The sequence below is a fragment of the Macrobrachium nipponense genome, chromosome 26, assembly GCF_015104395.2.
Source record: "Macrobrachium nipponense isolate FS-2020 chromosome 26, ASM1510439v2, whole genome shotgun sequence".
In the NCBI taxonomy this organism is placed as follows: Eukaryota; Metazoa; Arthropoda; class Malacostraca; order Decapoda; family Palaemonidae; genus Macrobrachium; species Macrobrachium nipponense.
In genome coordinates this window covers 78,264,384-78,278,337 of record NC_087215.1, presented here as the reverse complement: position 1 = coordinate 78,278,337, position 13,954 = coordinate 78,264,384, and the positions used below count along the sequence as shown (strand labels likewise).

Below are 13,954 nucleotides of genomic sequence, written 5' to 3'. Positions count from 1 at the left end.
GGAGGAGAAATATTACATTCCTTACCTTTTGTAGAACTGCTCTTGGAGGAAGACCTCCTGACTCTATCGCGCTCCAATTTACGCCGATAGGTCTCATACATCTTCCATTTATCATCTGACAAATCCTTGCATTCATTGCACCGATCATCAACCAAGCAAACATGCCTCCTGCATTCCATACAAACTGTGTGAGGATCAACTGAAGGTTTAAGAAGCCTCACCTTACATTCACTCCTCACACACACTCTGAAACTCCCTGTACTTGATCCCGACATCATGTACCACAAAGCCAAAAGCCAAAATTCCAAAAATGACAAAAACCAAATCCCAGCTGATTTACGCATTGCCAAGTCCAACAATCCAGAAGGTCGATACAATAAAAGTTCCAAACCAGATATTTAATTTTAAAGCGACGGATAATTCCAAAGAAAATTTCCTAGACCGGAGGTACTCGCCAAAACAGTTGTTTCCAGCACCGGCGACAGAAAAAATATGAATAGAAAATGGGAATGGTTCCTGATATCCGCCTCCCAGCGGCGGGAATGGGTACTACCACCTGGCCGCCCACTACGTGTGCCGCGAGTTTTGAAATTCTGTCGGACGTCAGAAAATACAGCTATATATATATCTGACAGGTAAGTTTCATGAACAAAATGAAAAGTATTCCTGTTGAGAGCAAAGATAATTTCAATTAATAACATCATAAATTTTTAAAATAAAACAGGTTTCTCAAATAAAGTCTTAATTTTTGTTTTTCTCTCTCTCAGGATTGATCCCTGAGAACCAGCCCGGGAAGTGTCTACTTGAGACTCAGAGGTCTGGAAAAACTAACCCCTATTAACAATAATAATAGCTATTTTTGTGCTTACCCACTAGGCTTAGCCTACGGCGCTCTGTCTCCCATCCGTAAAACGGCCGCATTGGATGCAGGGTAGTTTTTTGGTGCATTAAAAATTTAAAAAGTGAGCCTAATACGTCGGCAAATACAGTATGTACTTGATACGAGTTTCCTACATAAAAAAAAAGCAAAGGAAAAATAACAACAATAAAACATACCTGATGTCTTTGCCTTTTTTGCATTTCCAGCATCACGCGAACGGTTTCCCTTGCTTGGTGAGGTCGAAATTCATTAATCAAATGATGCATATTAATAAATAGTATATTGATATCTTCAATTTTATCAGTTCTTTTGTTTGAATCTGGACACTTTATAAGGATATCCAATAGATCTAGAAAGTTCACCAAGATAGAGTGGTTTAGCTTCTTCAATTCCCTTCTGTGGTCAAAATTTTGCGGGTATAAACGTCGTATGGCCTGAAACACGAACATCACTTGATATTTTTTTGAACTCTTGAAAAAGCTGTATAGAATATAAATCAATGATCATTAATGTCAAATAAAAAATAACAAATTACAACAGCACAGCAATTCATGTTCAAAATCATTTGTAATCTTATAGAGTATCTATATTCAAAATGGTATAACATTATGTACAAACCAAAGCTCATGTGTTTCACACCTGGCTTTCAAGAGGTCGAATAATTGCATCATCAGCATTGAAAGGCATACCAAACATTGTGTATTCATTATGAATTGGTAGTGGAGGCTTTGGAGCCCTTCCTCTCCTGATATTCTCATCTGTATAGTGATTAATATACTGAGTAGGAGGTAGTGGCCAGGTTGAAGTTGATGTACTCTCTCCAGCAAGAGCCATTTTTAATTAGTCTGAAAAAAGAATAAACTTATTGAATTAACTATGACATGTACAGAAATGTTTATCAATAAAGGTATAACCTTCAAAATTTTAATCATGTTAATTTTTTCAACCCCACCAAATGTTTTTTGATTTGTTTGAAATTACAAAACTTATAAGATTTACTGAAGACTTATATACCCTTGATGTTGTGTAAAGTATGTTGATACCCTAGCAAAATTCACCATATCCTGTATAGCACCATATCCTGTATAGCATTACAGAACTTTTTGCACTTTTGTGAACTTGTTAAACATGAAAACTAAGTAATTTTGAGATTCTCATATGGCTTGCCTAGAAAACTTAAAAAAGGTAAAGCTGGGTAGCTATGTAGGAGAGAATTGATGGGAATGAATGATTCACTACAGTATAGGCAACAAGCAAAATAGTTGGGTGTCAAGGGGTCACTGCAGAATACCTTTCGTATTGCCTTCGTTATGCTAATTTTTTTACAGGTATATTATTAGAGTAAACCTCACATGAAATGCACACTCGTAAGTAATGCAGCAATGTTTCCCTTCCTCCAAACCAAAGGAAAACTTGCAAGTCCACCTAACATTCAGAAAATAGCAGTAAGAGCAATAAAAGCAGCATTCGTCTTAAAAAAGATGAGGAAAAACCTGTTAGGGTTTATGCTGCCATAACTGTCAAGTCCCAAAAGCAAAGTTTTGACATCTCTGGACCCAAAGGCCATTTAAAACAACTAAGGATCTGTAAAGTATGATTAACAACACTGTTTGCTCAAAGAGACTAGATCCATAAGTTCTGCCTTCCGTTTCAAGCAACATACAGTATTTCCGTCAGCTCCAATATGAGGAGGCATGTTAGAATCAACTCTAAAACTATTTGGATTTCATAGATTTTAGACTATATTATATGTTTAAACCCTTTTCAACTCATCCTTAATTGCAACTAAACAACAAAAAAACCAGGATTCTCCTCTAAAAGACCACAAAAGTTAACAGTAAACCCTTACTTGTTTTCACATTTCCAATTTGAACAACTCAAACTTCAACTTTATACTGATTATGTAAAACTAACTACGTACGTACTGATGAAATATGAGGGAAATAGTTCTTACCTAACAATGAAGTACCACAAATTGGGTAGACACCAAGGATGTATAGGAAACATGTTCAAAACAAAACAAGTCCCCCTCATCTGTGCACCTCAGATAACCAGGCCTATATTAAGGGTTCTAATGATTTCTGGTTTATGAAGGAGAATAGTGAAACAAGCAGGGTTACACAATACTAAAAAACGTAGTGGTACACATATTTGCTATAACCATACCTCAAACATAGTAGTATCAGTAAATCAAACCAGTATGTCCTGCAAGGGGCAGGCTTAAACCTGACCTAACCTAGCCTAAAAAAAAATAAAATAAAAAATAGGGGAAACAACCGACTGGACTAGCTGATCCAGTTTTCAACCCATGTGGATCCACCCTCCGAAAAAGTACTTTAACATGTCCTGACACCGGAGATGGGCACCAGTCACGATTCATCGGTGGTGAGAGCAACAGCTTGAGACCTCTACTATCCTTCAGAAATGACAAATTTTCTAAGACAATTTGTATTTTTCATAGCTACAAACCTGAGGTCTTAACGTTATACTGCCCGCCTCTAGCCGCCCCTCTTTTTGTTAAGTCATCCTGAGTTGGGAAAGACTGGCGTAGATGTTTGGCATTTGACCACTCTTCACCCGATCTACGCATGCGTTGCCAGATACCACAAGATTCCTTGCTTTCATCTACTTTTTTACCGGATCCAGCTAGACGCTAGAAATTATCCTATTGTTAAGACCTCAAGTTTGTAGCTATGAAAAATACAAATTGTCTTAGAAAATTTGTCATTTGTTCATACGCGAACAAACCCTCAGTCTTAACAATAGGATAGACTCATACTTGGAGGGAGGTATAAGACATCCTAGACTGGCTGGGGGCCTACCCGCCAGTCCAGCTCTCAAAAGAAATATGTTATTGTTATAATACATTTAAGTTTGTTCATACTTACCTGGCAGATATATATAGCTGTATTTTCTGACGTCCGACAGAATTTCAAAACTCGCGGCACACGCAGTGGGCGGCCAGGTGGTAGTACCCATTCCCGCCGCTGGGAGGCAGATATCAGGAACCATTCCCATTTTCTATTCATATTTTATCAATGCCACTGTCTCCTGAGGGGAGGAGGGTGGGCACTCTAATTATATATATCTGCCAGGTAAGTATGAACAAACTTAATTGTATTATAACAATAACATTTTGTTCATGCAACTTACCTGACAGATATATATATAGCTGAATCCCACCTTCGGATGGTGGGAAGAGACAGAATAGGATTTGTAGGAAACTTAAATTAAGTTGATGATGTACACCTTGGTTCCTCACCTGTTAGCAAAGTAGACTCTGTGATTACTGTCACTTAAGCCTGCTTCTGCTTAATCAGAGTTGCCAGCCAGGTGGAGACCTGTAGTGCTGGTGGGCTCTGGATGCTCTGTCAACGGGGACGTGACCTCAACGTGACGAGACCATCGAACCATACATATGAGGGCTATGAAGCAACTGACCACCACCTGACCAACTAGCCAAAGACCCCCTGAACACTAAACTAAGAGATGGGAGATCTTCACACAAGACTCACCAAAAACCAAAAACACAATTAAAAAACTAACCTAAACCTAACTAAGGGATAGGGAAAGAGCTACCTCCAGCCCCCAAGACTGTGTCTGCAGAAACGTATGACCCAAGAGAATTGCAGTCGTCATAATCGGTTATCACAATCCCTTAGGTAATGTGAGGCGAAAACAGAATTGCTCCTCCAAAGGTGCCATCAAGAATGTCCTTGATTGACATGTTCTTTTGGAAGGCAAGAGAGGTAGCGACAGCTCTGACTTCGTGAGCTTTCACTCGTAAGAGGCTCAAATCAGTCTTCTGGCAAGATGAATGAGCCTCTTTAATGACGTCCCTCAGGAAGAAAGCACAGCATCTTAGATAAAGGTAATTCCGGTCTCTTCACAGAGCACCAGAGATTACCTGAGGGACCTCTTACCTCTTTCGTTCTATGAACATAGAACTTGAGAGCCCTGACAGGGCACAGGACTCTCTCTGGTTCTGGTATCACCAGAACTATTGACATTACCCTTGATCTCGAAGCTTTTCGGCCAAGGGTTAGAAGGGTTTTCATTCTTTGCCAAGAAAGTTGGGCTCAAAGAGCAGACAGCGTTGTCTCCTTTGAAGCCCACTAGATGACTAAAAGCTTGGATTTCACTAACTCTCTTCGCCGTCGCCAGAGAAGTTAGGAAAAGAGCCTTCCTTGTCAAGTTCCGAAGAGACGCTGCTTGAAGAGGTTCAAACGGACTTGACATTAAAAACCTAAGAACTACGTCAAGGTTCCATGAAGGCGGTCTCGCTTGAGGAATCTTCGAGGTCTCAAAAGATTTCAAGAGATCATGAAGATCCTTGTTGTCAGAAAGGTCCAGGCCTCTGTGCCTAAAAACCGCTGACAACATGCTCTTGTATCCCTTAATGGTCAGACTGCTAATTTCTGCAAGTTCCTAAGAAAAAGCGCAGAAAATCGGCTATCTGGTTTCACAGAGGTCGTGGAAGAGGAAACTCCCTCTTTTTTACACCAGCCCTGAAGGAAGCCCACTTCGATTTGAGTAGACAGCTCTTGTAGATGCTCGTCTTGCATTTGCGATTGCTCTCGCAGCTGCTTTCGAAAAAACCTCTCGCTCTGGCCAAACTTTTCGATAGTCTGAACGCAGTCAGACCCAGAGCGGAGAGGTTTTGGTGATACCTTTCGAAGTGAGGCTGTTTTGAGTAGATCTTTCCTCCAGGGGCAACGTCCTTGGGAAGTCTACAAGGAAAGACATGACCTCCGTGAACCATTCTCTCGCTGGCCACATCGGGGCGATCAGGGTCAACCTCGTCCCTTCTGAAGCCGCAAACTTCCTCATGACTTCCCCCATGATCTTGAATGGTGGGAAGGCATACAGGTCTAGGCCCGTCCAACTCCATAGCAATGCGTCCACAGCGATTGCTTCTGGATCTAGGACCGGGGAGCAATACAGAGGAAGCCTCTTCGTCCTCGACGTCGCGAATAAGTTGACCAGAGGACGTCCCCACAACTTCCAAGATCTCGCACAACGTCTTTGTGTAAGATCCATTCCGTCGGCAGGATTTGGTCCTGACGACTGAGAAGGTCCGCCCTGACGTTTTGCACTCCTGCAATGTATCTTGTCAGGATCGTAATCTTCTTCACCTTTGCCCACAGCAGAATCTCCTTCGCTAGGTGAAACAAAATCCTGGAGTGTGTTCCTCCCTGATTCTTCAAATACGCGAGGGCTGTGGTATTGTCCGAATTGACTTGAACGATTTTGTTTGTCAATCTTTCTTCGAAGAACTGCAGAGACAGGAAGATCGCTGCAAGTTCTTTGACATTGATGTGCCAGACTGCCTGTTCCCCTCTCCAGGAGCCTGACACTTCCTCCCCTCCTAGTGTTGCTCCCCAGCCCGCAATGGAAGCGTCTGAAAACAACACTAGTTCGGGGCTCAGAAGACTTAAGGACAAGCCCTCTTGTAGCTTCTGAGGATCGAGCCACCATCTTAGATGGCTCTTTATCGACACTGAGATCCTCAAGATCGCATTGAGATCATCCTTGGCCTTCCATTCGTCCGCAAGGAAAAACTGGAGAGGCCTGAGGTGCAGTCTTCCCAAGGAAACAAACCTTTCCAGCGAGGAAATGGTGCCCAGCAGACTCATCCATTCCCTCGCCGAGCAAGTTTCTTTCCCCAAGAAGGCTGAGATTTTCTCTAAGCCTAGCCGCTGACATTCCTGGGACGGAAACGCTCGAAAAGCCACTGAATCCATCTGAATCCCCAGATACACGATGGACTTTGTCGGGGTCAGATGCGACTTTTCGAGGTTGACAAGAAGTCCCAGGGACTTCGCTAAGGCTAACGTTAACTGCAGGTCCTTCAGACACTTTTCTCTCGACGACGCTCTGATAAGCCAATCGTCGAGGTAAAGGGAAACTCTTATCCCTGAAGAGTGTAGCCACCTCGCCACATTCTTCATGACGACGGTGAAAACCATCGGAGCCGTGGTCAGGCTGAAACAAAGGGCTCTGAACTGCCACACTTTGTTGCCTAAGACGAATCTTAGGTATTTTCTTGAAAGAGGGTGGATCGGAACGTGAAAGTACGCGTCTTGCAGGTCTAAGGACACCATCCAGTCGCCCGGTCTCAAGGCTCCCAGAACAGACTGAGGCGTCTCCATCGTGAATTTGATCTTTTCCACAAAAAGATTGAGCCTGCTTACATCTAGGACTGGACGCCAACCCGACGACTGCTTTGGTACTAGGAAAATGATATTGTTATGATACAATAAAGTTTCATACATACTTACCTGGCAGATATATACGATTAATGGCCCACCCAGCCTCCCCGCAGGAGACAGGTGGAAGAGAGAAAATATGATAGAAAACGGGAATGGTTCCTAGTCCTGCCACCCAGGGCAGGCCGGTAGATCACTTGACCTATCTGTAGCGAGTGGCGCGAAATTTGAATTTCTGTCGGGGACGACGGAGTCTTAGCTAAGTATATATCTGCCAGGTAAGTATGTATGAAACTTTATTGTATCATAACAATATCATTTTCATACAATCAACTTACCTGTCAGATATATACTTAGCTGATTGGCACCCTTTGGTGGAGGGTCAGAGACAGCTAATATGGAATAGACAGGTAAACAACATATGTTGTAGGTATAAAAGAAAAACCTTGGTTCCTACCTGATAGGTGGTAGACTTCGTGGCTGTTGCCCGGGAGTTGCATCACCTCAAGAAACTTTAGCGAGATATGTGATCTATGGCCAAGAGTTCTTGTGGGTCTGCCGATGGGGTATGATCCGCTTACTCGGCAGAGCCTGAAAGGACTTTGTCAATGGGTACTGGACCACTTCTATGACAATACACCTTATGAAGGAGCACAAAACCAATCCCGACCACCTGATCCTAACCACCATGTTAGTAGAAAAGATTGTTCTGAGTTATCCCCAAACTCATTACAACAACCATAACTTGAAAACACAATACACATATATACATAAAATTAAAAAAAAAATTTTTACCATACTCCTCCAAAAAGATATCACAAGAGTTCCTTACTGAACAACAGTGACTGGCTGCCTGTGCAGCATCGAGCCCTCTTTGTCAGCAGAAAATCTAGAACATATCTAGTAGAAGGTATGTACAAAGTTAAGGATTGGTGTTGGCTCCCGTACCCCACATCGCGTATCCGCAGATACGAATGGACCCAGAGAAAAACATTTCTCGTAGGTCACGCGAACGTCTTTCAGGTAGTGAGATGCAAATACCGAGTTGCACCTCCAATATGTCATTTCAAGGATTTTCTTCAGCGACATATTCTTCTGAAAAGCGAGAAACGTCGCCCACTGCGGCTCTTACCTCATTGAGCTTTTCCACTCTTAAGAAGTCAAAAAGAGTCGTCAGGACAGATCTTGTGAGCATCTGTAATGACGCTTCTTACAAAGAAAGCTAGCGCATTCTTTGACATGGTTCTTGTGGGGTCTTTAATCGAGCACCAAAGACCTTGTCTAGAGCCTCCCATTTGTTTCTTCCTCTGTAAGTAGAATTTTAGCGCTCTTACAGGGCAAAGAGACCTTTCTGCTTCTCTACCAACGAGACTCGATAAGCCTTTAACCTCAAATCTCTTGGGCCAGGGATTCGAGGGGTTTTCGTTTTTGGCTAGAAAAAGTGTTCTAAACGAGCAGATGGCCGAGTCTCTGTTGAATCCGACTTCATCTTCTAGGGCATGAAGCTCACAAATTCTTTTGGCTGTAGCCAGTGATAAGAGAAACAAGCATTTCCTTGTTAAATCTCTAAACGAAGCTAAATGAGGAGGCTCGAATCTCTCAGACGAAAGGAACTTGAGAACCACATCAAGGTTCCAGCTAGGAGGAGCTGGTTCTCTAGACTTTGTAGTCTCAAACGATCTTATAAGATCGTGTAGATCTTTATTATCAGCAAGCTGCTAGGCCTCTATTTCTGAAGACTGCCCGACAGCATGCTTCGTATCCTTTTATAGTAAATACAGACCAAGTGAGAGTCCTCTCTCAGGAACAAAAGGAAATCAGCGATTTCAGTCACAGAGGTACTGGAGGAGGACAATTCTTGACTTACACCACCTTCTAAAAACCTCCCTACTTAGACGATAGGGACTCGTCTAGTGGAAGCTCTGCGGGCTCTAGCGATAGCGCTTGCAGACTTGCGAGAAAACCCTCTCGCTCTGACAAGTCTTTCAAATAGTCGAAAGGCAGTCAGAGCGAGAGCGGGGAGGTTTTGATGATACCTCTCGAAGTGTGGTTGTCTGAGAAGATCCATCCTTCTTGGAAGGGATCTGGGGAAGTCTACTGTCCACTCCACCACCTCTGTGAACCAATCCTGTGCTGGCCAAAAGGGGGCTATCAGGGTCATTCTTGTTCCATTCGACGCTACGAACTTTTTCAATACTTGTCCCAGAATCTTGAAAGGGGGAAAAGCGTACATGTCTACATGAGACCAATCTAGCAGGAAGGAGTCGACAACAAGAGCTCTTGGGTCTTCCACCACTGAGCAAAAGACTTCCAGTCTTTTGGATAGGAATGTGGCGAACAGGTCCACATGAGGAGTGCCCCAAAGAGACCAAAGACTCTGACACACTTCTGAGTGGAGGTCCACTCCGTGTGAAGGACCTGGCTTCTCTGCTCAGCCTGTCTGCCCTGACGTTCCTTGTTCCCTGAACAAATCTCGTTAGGAGGGAGATGTTCCTCTGGGAGGTCCAAAGTAGCAGATCTCTTGCTATTTTGTAAAGGAAAAAGGAGTGTGTCCCTCCTTGTTTCCAAATGTAGGAAAGAGCGGTAGTGTTGTCCACGTTCACTTGGACTACACTGTTCGTCACAAACGGTTCGAAGAACTTTAGAGCCAAGTGTACTGCTAAAAGTTCTTTGCAATTTATGTGCCAGGACACCTGAGCTGCCTTCCAGGTGCCTGACACTTCTCTCGCCCCTAGCGTTGTCCCCAACCCTTCTCCGATGCGTCGGAATACAACAGTCGGCTTGGGTTCGGAACCTCCAGAGAGATTCCCTTGTTCTCTTTCAAAGGGGACAACCACCATTCCAGGTGGGGTTTCATTTCCACTGGAAGGAGAAAACTGTCGGAGAGAAGTCCCGTCTTCCAATTCCATGATCTCCTTAGGAAGAACTGAAGAGGACGAAGATGAAGTCTTCCTAGAGGAAAGAACTGTTCGAGCGAGGAAAGGGTCCCTAGAAGGCTTAACCATTCCCTCGCCGAAGTACGTTCTTTCCCTAAGAAGAGAGAGACTTTCTCCAAGCCTCTCACGAGTCTCTCTTGCGAAGGAAATACTCGAAAACCCCGAGAATCCATCTGAATCCCCAGATAGACTAAGTTCTGTCTGGGGATCAGCTGCGACTTCTCGAGGTTCACGAGTAGTCCCAACGACTTTATCAGGTTTAGGGTCAAAGTAAGGTCCTCCAAACACTGTCTCTCTGATCTGGCCCTGAATGAGCCAGTCGTCCAGATATAGAGAGATATTTATGCCTTTGAGGTGAAGAAACCTCGCCACATTCTTCATCAGGCTTGTGAAGACCTGAGGAGCTGTGGACAGGCCGAAACACAAGGCCCTGAACTGAAAGATCCTTCCCCCTGTCATGAAACGGAGGTACTTCTTCGAAGAAGGGTGAATCGGGACGTGAAAATAAGCGTCCTGGAGATCCAGAGACAACATCCAATCTCCTTGTCGCAAAGCCGCAAGGACTGAGGCCGAAGTCTCCATAGAGAACTTCTCCTTCTGAACAAACTTGTTTAGAGCGCTGACGTCTAGTACTGGTCTCCAGCCCCCCGAGGCTTTTGCAACCAAAAAAAGACGATTGTAAAACCCCGGAGAGTTTTGATCCAGTACTAATTCTATCGCTCTTTTGTCCCACATTTGATCCACCATCAGACGAAGAGTATCCCTCAGTACAGGGTCCCTGTATCTGGCTGACAGTTCCCGCGGAATAGTCGTTAGGGGAGGACTGTCCTGGAAGGGGATAAGATATCCCTTCCTGATTACCGACATCGAAAACCGAGTTTATGAGTGTCCAGGCCTCTGCAAATCCGAGTAGCCTGGCACCTACTGGTGTTTGGAGGCTCGCTGTCTCATTTCCCTTTCTTAAAGGGACGGAAAGTGGGTCTACCTCTCCTCTCAGGGCCTCTCCTTTTTGAGGGAGCTCTAGAGAGGGCCTCCTCGAAAGGGCTGAATCGAAGTACTAGGTCCTTTCTTTCTCAACCACAAACTGCAGTCTCTTCTCCTTGAGACTGAAGGAGAAGATCTTGCGTTGCCTTCTCAGTTAGTGAGCAAGAAATGTCCTTCACTAACTGAGAAGGAACAAAAAGTCCGACATGGGAGCGTAAACCAGGGCTGCTCTCTGTGAGTGGGAAACAGCCTTGGTTAGGAAGGCACTAAATACAATCCTCTTCTTAAGGAGTCCCGCTCCAAAGAGGGAGGAGACTTCTCCCGAGCCGTCTTGCACTGCCTTATCAATGCATGACAAGATACAAAGCATGACTTCAGGGTCTAGACCTTCCGAGTCATGGGCTTTCTTGGACATCACCCAAGGGACCAGTCCAGGAAATTAAAGACTTCTAAAATATGGAAGAGTCCCTTGAGGAGATGATCTAATCTCAGAAATAGTCCAAGTACACAAGCTTGCGTTCAATCCATGTCTACGAAGGCATCAACTAAAGTTTGAAAAATCAGCTTCAGCCGAGCTGGGAAGAGAAAGGCCCATGTTCTCCCCAGTTCGGTACCACACACCTCTTTTGCCAGAAAGTCTCGCCAGGGGCATACAGAAGGTAGTTCTGACAAGTTCCTTCTTCGTAATCATCCACTTGTTAAGAGACCGGAGAGCCCTCTTCATAGAGATGGTAGGTCTCATCTTCAGAACCGACGAAGACTTTGGCACAATTGAACTCGAAAATAGCGATCGAGGAGAAGGAGGAGCAGCAGGAGTCAAAGAATCCCCATACTCTTGCAAAAGAAGGGCTGTCAGAACTTTATAGTTCGAGAAACCCTCTCTACCACGACCTCCCGTCTTCCGAATCTTCGTCCATACCGGGAGGAGAATCCGCCTTAAATTGCGGGAGGATCTTCATAAACCTCTCTCCATCTGTGGGGACCAACAAACCCTACTAAGGAGAAGGACTAAGCGAATGAACATCTCTCCTCTTAAGTCCCTAGTTTGGCGCCTCGCGCCTGGCTGGCGCCTTCGCGCCTGGCTGGCTCCTCGCGCCTGGCTGGCGCCTCGCGCCTGGCTGACTCTTCGCACCTGGCTGGCGTCTCGCCCCTGGCTGGTGTCTCGCGCCTGTCTGGATCCTTGTCTGGCGTCTCGCGCTTGGCTGGCGCCTCGCGCCTGTTTGGCTCTTCGCGCCTGGAAGACGTCTCGCGCCTGGAAGGCTCTTCATGCCTAGTTGGTTTCTCACGCCTGGCTGGCTCCTCAAGCCTGGTAGGCTGTTCGTGCCTAGAAGGTTGCTCGCACCTGTAAGACTTTTCTAGTCTGTCTGGTGCGTCGCTGCCAATGAAGAAGAGGCCTCACGTCTGGCTGGAGTCTCGCGCCTGGCAGGAGAAAGGAGACGAGACTTCTTAATAGGCTTTGCCTTCTTGATAGATGAGGGGGCTTCCTCCGAGAAGCGTTCCGGGCTCGAGTCAAAAGCGGGTTCTTTCCAATGCCTTTTCAGTGGCCTAGACAGGTCCGAGTCCTTCCACCCTCATTTAGGTGAAGGAGAACCGGACGAAGAGAAACACTCTCGCAGGACGCTCCTCTTGAAGCGGTCCTGAGCAGTCTGTTGCGAAACAGAGCCTGCTGAAGGGACGCCTGACCGGTGGGGATTCTCCACGACTTCACTTAGCATGTCACTATCACTTCCCTTACCTTGCATGGCCGCCATTTTGGTCCTCATCTTATGAAGAGTAGCCTTCAGATCGGCGATTTCAGAAGCCGAATCTGAATGCAAAGCCTGTGAGGGTTCAGATACAGAGGGAGAATCAATACATTATTTAAAGGAGAGTTTAGAACTCAGAAAAAGGCTCAATAGGCCTTGTACTCACACCCTTTTTGTGCAGCCCGTCTAAATCTATCCTCTCTAACTTCTTCAAGTAAGAAGTTAGTCTTCCATTCATTAGCATTCAACCTTTCACACTCATGACAGGTGTTAGCTAAAGAACATTCAAACCCTCTACACTTACGACATAGAGCGTGAGGATCAACCGAAGCCTTCGGTATCCTCACCTTGCAGCCTACATTCACACACACACTCTCACACTAACACTTGAATCTAACATTCTAGTAGAAAAATTAAAAGCAAGTCCAAATCCAGTCCACGGTAGCGAATGCCAAAACAACGATCCAGGTACATCACCAAAAAGTCCAATAAAGTTGATCAATTGCCTTGAAAAGCGAATTCCAGTCAGGAGGTAGTAACAACAATGTTGATACCACCGGCGACAGAGAAAATATGATAGAAAACGGGAATGGTTCCTAGTCCTGCCACCCAGGGCAGGCCGGTAGATCACCTGACCTACCTGTAGCGAGTGGCGCGAAATTTGAATTTCTGTCGGGGACGACGGAGTCTTAGCTAAGTATATATCTGACAGGTAAGTTGATTGTATGAAAATCCTGTTGTAAAAACCTGGAGACCCCAGGTCCGCGACTTGTTCCACCGCTCTTTTCTCGATCATCTGTTGTAAAAGATCGAACACACTTGTCTCTTTTTCTCCCTGATATGACGGAGAAAGGTCCTGGGAGTCGTGGAAAGAGAAGGATGATCTAAAAAGGGGATCTTGTACCCCTGCTCCACGATCTTGAGGGACCAAGGGTCCGTATCTCTCTCTCTCCATGCTCCCGCAAAAGACTTCAGTCTGGCTCCGACTGGTGTCTGAAGGACATGAGTTTCACTTAGATGGCTTGGGTTTAAAGGATGCTCTTCCTCTTGCAAGCCCTCTCCCTCGAGGAGCTGCTCTCGAGGGAGGAGCCCCACGAAAGGGTTTAACCTTCTTCGGAGGTCGCACAAAAGATGAAGTGGAAGGAACTGCCGGACGTCTCGAGGACTGGGCTTAAAGGTCCTGTGTTGCTTTTTCCTGCA

At 45.1% G+C, this 13,954-nt stretch overlaps 1 protein-coding gene across 1 annotated transcript in view; it reads right to left on the bottom strand.

Moving 5' to 3' along the window:
* Positions 1-1,736, bottom strand: part of LOC135200458 (mediator of RNA polymerase II transcription subunit 7-like) — a 44,995-nt gene extending 43,259 nt beyond the window's left edge. Inside the window, exons 1-2 of the mRNA XM_064229121.1 lie at positions 1,520-1,736; positions 1,057-1,314 (exon numbers count right to left, since the gene is read on the bottom strand). Of these exons, the coding sequence (XP_064085191.1) occupies positions 1,057-1,314; positions 1,520-1,714 (453 nt within the window). The 5' untranslated portion in view covers positions 1,715-1,736. The remainder of the gene's footprint in view (positions 1-1,056; positions 1,315-1,519) is intronic.
* Between the last annotated feature and the right edge of the window lie 12,218 nt (positions 1,737-13,954).